The sequence below is a fragment of the Peromyscus maniculatus genome, chromosome 1, assembly GCF_049852395.1.
Source record: "Peromyscus maniculatus bairdii isolate BWxNUB_F1_BW_parent chromosome 1, HU_Pman_BW_mat_3.1, whole genome shotgun sequence".
In the NCBI taxonomy this organism is placed as follows: domain Eukaryota; kingdom Metazoa; phylum Chordata; class Mammalia; order Rodentia; family Cricetidae; genus Peromyscus; species Peromyscus maniculatus.
In genome coordinates this window covers 21,973,174-21,983,121 of record NC_134852.1, presented here as the reverse complement: position 1 = coordinate 21,983,121, position 9,948 = coordinate 21,973,174, and the positions used below count along the sequence as shown (strand labels likewise).

General features: G+C 34.6%; 1 protein-coding gene across 1 annotated transcript in view; it reads right to left on the bottom strand.

Annotated features, from left to right (window-relative positions):
• Positions 1-1,989: 1,989 nt before the first annotated feature.
• Positions 1,990-9,948, bottom strand: part of LOC102910968 (sulfotransferase 2A1-like) — a 35,876-nt gene continuing 27,917 nt past the window's right edge. The window contains exons 6-7 of the mRNA XM_076571844.1: positions 4,223-4,392; positions 1,990-2,125 (exon numbers count right to left, since the gene is read on the bottom strand). Coding sequence (XP_076427959.1) covers positions 2,013-2,125; positions 4,223-4,392 — 283 coding nt within the window. The 3' untranslated portion in view covers positions 1,990-2,012. The remainder of the gene's footprint in view (positions 2,126-4,222; positions 4,393-9,948) is intronic.

The window sequence follows — 9,948 nt, the reverse complement described above, 5'->3', positions numbered from 1 at the left end:
AGAAAATTTAAAATTTTCATCTCATTGTGTAAATTTAAGAAATTCATGTATGCCTCTAGGATTAACATCTGGGATCTATCTGTCACAACTCATACTCTAGATAAGTACTTCTGTCAATCAACAGCAGAATTTTCCCTACTTACCTACTATCAATTCCTAACATTGGGATCTATTTATCTAACTATCTACCTCTGATACACTTAGTGATTACACTTCTTGCACACCCTATAGATCTGGAAATTTCAAGCATATACTCAAGAAAAAGTTTTTCCACTATGCTCATTAGCTTTATTTTTTTCCTCCAGTCTATATCACTCCCATCAGACTTCTAATTATTTAAAAACTATAAACTGCTCCAAATTAAAAACAGCTACCCCTACACTTGCTGTAAACCATATAAACTTGACATTTCTGATGGAATTCCAAACTGGACTTAGCCTCTGGCTTTAACCAGAATGTTCATACTACTCTAAAGCTCTCTGTATTTTGCCTGCCCCAGGTTGTCCCTGTAAACCTGGATATCAAAACAGATGTCTCCAACCTTAACTCAACTCCTTCCTTCCAATCTTTGATAAGCACTCCAAACATCCAAGGTCCTGACAACACCACCATAGTCAGCCAAGAAGCAGTTACAGAACTGATTACATAGGCCTTCATCACCAAAAAACAGTATGGAATGTCAGGGTCAAAAAAATTCTTAGGACAAATGGCTAAATTAGTGCCTGTTAGCATATCAAAGTGCATGCTGGCCTCCATGCTCTCATGGCAAATACTGTTACAGAATTCACACAAGTATTCAGTATCCTGGCTCCTCTCTGTTCTTCTCACCCCAGTCCCTATCCTGAACTTATCTAGGTCATAGACTTCTATTCACTAACCTCTCATTTGTATATAAAACACTCAATTAGACAATGTCCACTCTTTGCACTCTTGATCTTCTTGGCCACTCTCTCTCATCTTATTCTGTTTTAGTCTTGCTTTCTTGATCCCTACATAGTGGCCTGACCTATTCTGCTGGCCATGTTCTGTCTACTACTTTCTCTCTCTGCTCTGGACTCTTCTAGATGCCGCTAGGTATATGCTCCATCATACCTAAAATAAATAACTGTCCTGTAATCATAAAAAGGAAAGAAAATTAGGCATCATTTTCTCCATTCTGAATATCCATATTTAAATATAAGTGTGTCTATAGGACCCCCAGGCAGAGAGGTGCTGTGTGGGAGGAGAAAGTAATAAGATGAGTGAATGTATGGCACTTGGCAGTAGAGGAACAATACTGAGAAAATGAAAAAGATGTGCATGTATGAAACAGTTTTATAATGAAACCCATTATTGTATACACCCAGTAAAAATTACCAAAAAGAAGGAAAAAACTGAAATACAAATACACAATTGTGAACAGAAATGTAAGTTTTAAAGATCTTCTACCATAGACTAGTTAAATTAGCTTTGAATGTCTATAAATACAATTTATGTATTTTTCACCCAAATGTCAAAAACCAAATATTGTCTACAAATTTATGTAGAGTGTTTTGCATTTCAGACATTACAAGGGTTGTTTTAAGCTGCAATTCTGTGAAGTACATTGAACTTAATTGGCTATGTATAGCAAACAAACATTTCATGACTCAAGTCTACAACATTTAGGGCTGGAGAATTGATTCAGAAGTTAAGAGAACTGTACTACCCTTACAAAAAACATGAATTTAGTTCCTAGGATGAAAAGAAAGGAGCTTACAGCATATGTGATGTCAACTTCATGGGAACCAATGCATTCTTCTTATCCCTAAAGGTACTACACACAGAAATGTACATGAACACACACATGTACACACACACACACACACACACACACACACACTCACACACATATATATATAAAACAACCACCACTAGTATACTACTATGGCCACTAATACTACTGCTACTATTACTACTAATACATTTTAGAAAAAAAACTACAAAATTCAATAAACACCAGTGTTCATGTAAGATTATGAAGTTTTAAGGATTTATTTCCATGGAAACAGCCCTGGAGGGAAACCAGCCATTTTCTCCTGGAATAATTTATCAAAGGCTTCAGCTTGGGCTACTATAAAGTGATTCTTCCAGTCCCCAGTTATGCCTAGAAAATGTGAAACAGACACATAGATCGGTAAATGTTGATTGTACATATGCTCTTATTCCTTTATTCACATGATTTTACCATCTGCTTAAGTAGGACTACACAGTCAATAAAGTAGAACTAACAGTTATTCTGTGGAGAACAATTCTTAAGCTTTGAAAATATGCAAACAGACTTGTAACTCTGTATAAATAATGTCAACCATCTCCTATACCAACATATTTATTAAACAATCTAACAGCATAGAGACTGGATTTACATTTTTTAATGTCCAGATTATTTCTTTTTCTCACTAGACATTCTTCAATCATTCTCAGCAAGATACAGCTTGCTGAGACAATCCAGGATGTCAGTTTTCAGGTAGTATGGAGTTTGGTGATGCATAAAGATGATTTCATCCACAGTCTTTACCACCATATCCTGGTTCTCAAAACCACATTCTAGGAAGTTTTAAGGTTTGGGCTTAGAGATCACAAGTAGTCCAATTTTTCCCATTGTATTATGTGTTCCTTCACCATGAAGTGCTGATGTGTTCCACATAGTCACTTTTTTTACTTTTGTATCATTATTTGTGTGACTTTAACCATCTCTTCCTATCTTCTTTCCATATAGAATTCCACAGATCCCATCCTTTGTGTATTTTATTTCACAGCTGTGTCACTTTATGCATTTCCTTTTTGTAAACATGGTTGAAATATGCATCTAATATATTTGAGAAGTAAAATATTTTTTTAAATTCCCTAAGGCTTCATACACATACTCTTTCATCTCTGCCCAAATTTGATTCATTACAGGAAATCCAAGAATGGGCAATTTCTTTTCTTACTTGAGGTTCTCAGTTGTAGTACAGAGAACTCTATGTCCACAGAACCTGGAGCACATGAGTCTGAGGTTATGGGTCAATGGCAGTGGATCCTCCCATAGGCCTCATTCCTTAGTGTATAGATGAACATTTTTTTGAGTTGACATTTTTTGTGCCCAAATCTGAGTATAATTTCCTCTTGTGAGGACACCAGGATTACTGAATTAAATGCAACCACTAATGACTTTAACTTACTTATCTCTATGTATATTCCTGCTGTCTTACAGTCTTATGACCTGATCCTCACACTGTATGTTGGAGAGGGAATGAAGATTAAGGCTGAAGCATGTAAAAAATGGAAGAGGAAAATTAAACCCATAACTCTCCACTTATGCATTCACCTCACCAATTATTCACTAATTCAGTGTGTATAGTCTGGCAGTCACTCCTCAACTGCACTGATATGAAACCACACCCACAATTTGCTCCTAGGGTAAAGTGGTGGCACAGACATAGAGAAGATGGATATTTCTATTCCAGGAGAGACAATTCAGAACAAAGCCGGTAACTATGATTGTGAAGCAATCGAAATTTTGCTTGGCAAATGCCATCATATGGTTACGCTGGAGGACAATTTTCTTAGTCCTTGTAAGGTCTGCCCTTTTCCTGTGGTGGATCAGCAGTTTTGACCTGTTGAACATCTTTTTCAGCAGTAAAGGGAAGTGTATTTTGTGGTTATCATGCAATACACACACACACACACACACACACACACACACACACATACACACACACACACACACACACACACACACACACACACATATATATATATATATTTACCATATATATTTACCATATATATTTACCATATATATGTGTGTGTGTGTGATATATATATATATATATATGTGTGTGTGTGTGTGTGTGTGTGTGTGTGTGTGTGTGTGTGTGTGTATCTTTAGTTCTTTTCACTAAATATTTTCTTTTCAGTTTAGGGCTATGCTACTGGGAGCCTAACCAAGCCTCACAAAAACATGTCTACATTCTCATTTTCCATTGGGGATATTGGACACAGCACTCTAAAATCCCAAGATCATCCCCACCCAAAATAAATATGTTCAGTTTCTGAAGTCCATGCCATCACCATGGAAAGATCCCCCTGGAAAGTCTGTGTAAAACTATGAGTAATCAGCCGTGTTTGCTGACATATTCCCAATTTTTTTTAGAGTCTCATATGAAAAACAAACCCACCACAGATTCTGACATATTTTGGGACTAACGAGTTTCTTCACCTTTTCTCATGAGGACCAAACCATTATTAACCACATCTTCTGAGACAAGACTAAAATTAGACATTTTGTTTTCTTTCATGGCTTGGAAGGAGCTGTACTTGAGGACCAGATCTAGCTCATCTGGCTCCAATTTCTTTCCTAGGAAGTCACAGATCTTCTCTATGGTTCCCCTTGTATTCTAAAAGAAGAAACAAAACAAAATGAGGTTAATAATTAGAGAGCTTAGAAAGAACAGATGCAGAGAAGGTAACTACAGATGGACGATGGAAAAAGAAACATGAAGAAAAAAATGACACCACAAAATGAGAAAGTATAGAATGGGTTTTAGCAAACAAACAGGCCTTGTATGGAGGGCAAAGGTCACACACAACATTTGTATATTTAGTGGGTTGGAATGTGACTGATCACTGGCCCCTAAAATACAAAGGGTGGGATTTCTTTTATGGGGGAGTTGATATTAGATGGGTCTCATATAACTTAGACTGTCCTCAAATTTACATTGTACTGAATGAGGGCCTTAAACTTCTGATCATTTTGTCTTTATCTGTGTATTGTTATATTCACAGGTGTATGCCTACCCAACTACTAACTGCAATGGGATATTTTGTCTGGAAACAGAGTGTGCTATGTCCTATAGAGGGGGGAGTCCTATGTGGTGTGATGTAAATTGCTCTGGAGACCAGACGACCTCACACAGTAATTCACATTTCCTCTTAAGAGCTAGCATTAAAGTTTTGCACCACCATACCCAACCTACCCTGTGATGTTTAAAAATACTTATAGAAATACTTCTAGAAGGCATTAAAGGTGAATGAAGGCCATATGCACAAATAATTGAATGGAGGTTCATGTTTATGCCAAATGATACCTTTTCCTATGGGTAAATGAGAATAAGACAGTTTTAAAATACTTTCATAAAAATGTTTTCAATAGTTTTTAGTAAGGGTTACAGCCAAACGTTAATTTTGTTTTGAATTATGCTTTCATGCTGTTACTTAGATGGGCATCAAATCCACAATTTGTTTACCTCAGACCCACTTAGACTGGCATTATAACTGTGCACTGCCACAACTGACTCACTTCTAGGGTTGGACATAAGAACGCAAAACTTTGGAATAAGGATGACTTTGCTTAGAATCCAAGCCCTACACATGGGCTCATAAAGGTTCTTTTAGCTCTAAACTTGTATTATATATTTTATCACAGATTGAGTTGACTTTTAATTGAAAGTAAACAACCATGCCAATAACTGAAAAGAATGTGTTGAATGGTTGGAAGGGAGACTTATAGGAAACTGAATAAGCATACGGCAGAGGTGAGTAATGAAGCTTCCTGGGGAAAATTGAATATATAATGAAAAATTAAAATATTTTTCAAAAGGCAAGGAATCTGATGGATGGCTTTGCTTCTTACATGGAAACTTTCTATCCCTGGAAAATAAAATCAAGAGAGCAAATTATTTGTGGAATAATTAAATTTTTCTGTTTTTGGTAATCCTTAATTGTTTTTCTGACTCCTACCAGGGTAGTAGGTAGACTGACCACATTTTTTCACTTTTTCCACTCATCCTTATCTCTGTGAAGAACACCTACCATAGTCTCTCCCCAAAATTCCCCAATATAATGAGTATAACATAGGTCTTATTCTCCAAAGTTGCCTCTACCTACACATTGCTTTACTGTACACTGTATAAATTATGCCCAGATTGGTTTCATGAAAAAGCTGACTGACCAATAGCCAAGCAAGATATGGTTAGGCAATAAAACCAAATTATGGAGGAGGAAATGAAGGGCAGAGTGGGAGTGAGCCACTGAAGAAGCAAGATGTTATAGGCAGGTGAAACCACAGGACAATTGGCAATACAGAGATTAATAAATATGGATTAATTTAAATGTTAGATCTAGTTAGTAACAAGCTTGAGCTATTGGCTGATCATTTTTTAAATAATAGAAGCCTCTAAGTGGTAATTTTAGAAGTGGCACGTGGGAGAGAAATATCCATTTACATATGGCATCCACTGAGGGTCCCACAGTGTGAGAGGTCTTAAAAAGTCTTCTAGACACACAAAAACAGTGACAAAACCAGCATTATCATTCATGCTTCTCATGTGGGCCACTATACATAGATACATTCCCTGGCTGTGACAAGTGAGCTTGAGCTGCAGCATGGCAAGTTATCACATTCTCACACAGGATGAGGAACAGAGAGGCAACTCCCAGCCACATGGTAGGTGGCAATTAAGGTTTTTTGATCATCAAGACAGAAAGGGTTAGAGATACACAGAAAGGACAAATTTAGACATAATGTCCTCTAAGTGGATCGCACCATGTTTGAAAAATGTATGTAGGCTTGGGAGAGGAAGAGAAAGTATAGAAACAGTCATAGATTTAAAATGGTTTATAATTAATCAAGGAAAATCCCTAAAAATGAATAGGAATAAAAATTATGCTAAGCCATATACAGATAAAAATACACATATAGTCTAGATTCTATATTATGCTGTATGTTGTGTTTAGATTGTTTGTATATTTGTGGATCATAACATCTGAGAGACATTTGATTGTCAAAGCTATTAAATTAAACCAAACTATATAATTTAAAATTATCGTGATTTCAAAATTTAAGTCAAAAGCTATGTTAATTGGGGGAGAGTATATGCTTTTGTTTCCACATAAAATAAGAGCCAATGGATTCATTCTGAGTCTACGAAAATCAGATTTGAAAAGAAAGATCCCCTAAATTCCTGACTACAGACATGAGAAAACAAACCTAAAGTAAATACAAGAAAAATGGTGTATATTTTACCTGCCCCAACATAAAACAAGAAAATTATTTTTGGCTAGTTTGTGTATAATGTACAGTTTGTATTTTTAATAAAGGATATATATATATATATATATATATATATATATATATATGTGTGTGTGTGTGTGTCCTTTATTTTATATATACATATACATATACATATATATATATATATATATATATATATATATACCTTGTATATATATATACATACATACACCTTTACAAGGTTACATATTTTCAGACCAAGGGGACAAAACACCAATAAAATGTTGAGGGTGATCCAACGTCCAAAATAGTTTTAATATTGCTAGCTGTAGTGATCTAGCCTCACAAAATATTCAAGGCAAAACTTAGCAATGATCCCAATTTTCTCCGAGTTTTGGACTGTTTACCAGCACCCACCAAACAGCAGGAAGTAGTCTAGAAATCTAGACTTACAGTCCCAAAATATTGGTTATAAATGTTTGTTTTCATTTAAGAAGGGTTGGTTACAAATTGAATTTGGTCATAATCTCTTTCTAAAAGAAGAAAGGGGATATGATATAGAAATGATGGAAAACAGTTACATTATTATGATGGGGAAAAAGAGTAAATTATGTAATAATTAATCTCTGTAAACAATTGTTAAACTCTACATATTTTATATTGGAATGAATTTTACTTTATTTATACAAATTTAAAGTTACTTTTGTTATAATGTATGTATACTACTACTATTGCTTAAGGTAACTTTGGTGCAACTCAATAATAAATGTATAATGAAGCAATACAGATCAGTAGTCATCTATAATAGTTAAATTTATAGTCTTGTCAGATGTTCCAATTATACAAACAGGTATTTTAAATAGATAGGCAATCTTCAAAACATTGAAAGAACAACAATATATGACATTTTAAATGTTTTAATAATTAAAGCTTTTCATGAAAGTAAGATATGTCTGTACTGGCACACTAATCTACTTCAGAATAGATGGTGAACATCAAAGAAACTGTATGGAGTTTTTTTTTCTTCTTTCTTTTTAATGACTAAAGCTAGCAATGTGGGCAAAGCAACAGCCTTTGCTTCCATTTCTGACAGTCACTGTAAAAACTAGATCAGGAGAATGCAACAAGTGGTTACTGCCAATCTTTGCCAAGACGAGGTAGGAAGTCTTTCAGAATCCTCTATTCACAATAGAGTTTGTAGGCTAATTCCAGGCCTGTATGGGAATGATGGATGCCCCATCATTGCAGAGGATCTTTGGGTGACTGTTGATATAGCCTGATGTCCCTGTCATTGAGTAATATTTCATCCTTCTGGGATTTGATGGAGTTGAAAAATAAATAGTTATAAATGAATATTCCTTAGTTATAAGGGAAAGTAAATTAGATACAAAACTTTAGACTAAGATAAATTATATAATTATATTCTCTACTTTTGCTAAACACAAATTGATTGGATATTGGTACTGTAATTCTTAATAACTTTTTCCATTTTATATAGCTTTACTATGTTAATGCTAAAACCTTCCTATTTATTTAGACAATATAAGAGGAAAATGTTTTTGAATATTTCTATACCCTGTGTAACTATGTTCTGATTTGTTAATAAAGAATCATATTGAACAATACAATGGCTGGATGAGGTTAGGTGGAAAAACTAAACTAAAGAGGGGAAGAAGAAGTGCACAGTGGAGAAACACATCTGAGATGCCCAAGGAGCAAGGTGCACAAGGACAGGTAAAGTCACAGGACCTGTGACAATACAGAGATAAATAATGATGGGTTAATTTAAATGTAAAGGTGAGAAATCAAACCAAAATTTTTCAAAAAATAATTTGGAAGGTATTTTACACTTATTAAGGTAAATATCCACCAAGATGACATTTCAATTCTTAACATTTATTCTCCAATGCAATGGCACCCATATTTGTAAGAGAAACATGAGTAAAACTTAAGTCAAAAGCCAAATCCCAAACATTTATACTGGGAAACTTCAGCCGCTCATTCCTACAAATGGACATGCCATCCAGAAGGAAATTAAATGGATAAATAATGGAATTATCAAATATTATGGTGCGAATGACCACAAGACATAAATCTATTGTACATTTCACCCAAACACACAAAAGATCATACTTGTTTCTCATTCCCTCATGGAACCTTCTCCAAAATTGATCATATACTCAGTTACAAAACAAGCATCCACAGATTAAAACAATTGAAATAACCCACTATATACTATGAGACCACTGTGAGTAAAATTTGCATTTGAAAATAACAGAAACTATAGAAAGCCTAAAAAATCATGAAAACTGAAAAACTCCCAACTGAATTGACAATGAGTCAAGAAAGAAATAAAGTTATTGAACACTTCTTAGAATTCAATTAAAATAATTCCATGACCTACCGAAACTAATGGGACACAAATAAAGCTGTGTTAAGAGAGGGCTCATAGCACTAAGAAGCTGAAAGCAGAATTTAGAGAATTCTCATACCAGAGAATTAACAGCACAATTAAAAGCTCTAGATCAATAAGAAGCAGACACAAATACTACAAAGAATTCAGGAAATAATCAAGTAGAGGATGAAAAACAATATAATTGAAACAAAGAGAACAATGCAAACAATCAATGAAACTTCAAGTTGGTTCTTTGAGGAAAAACAACAAGGTAGACAAACATTTATCCAAACTTACTAAAAGGTAGAGAAAGAATATTCAAATTAACAAAATCAGAAATGAAAAGAGAGAAATAACAAGTGACACCTAGGATGCTAAGGAAATCATTGGGTCATACTTCAAAAATGTGTACACCGCAAACTTGGAAAATCTAAAAGAAGCGAACAACCTTTGTGTTAGATATCACTTACTGAAATTATATGAAGTTCAAAACAATTTATATAGATTTATAATCCCCAAGGAAATAGAAGCAGTCATT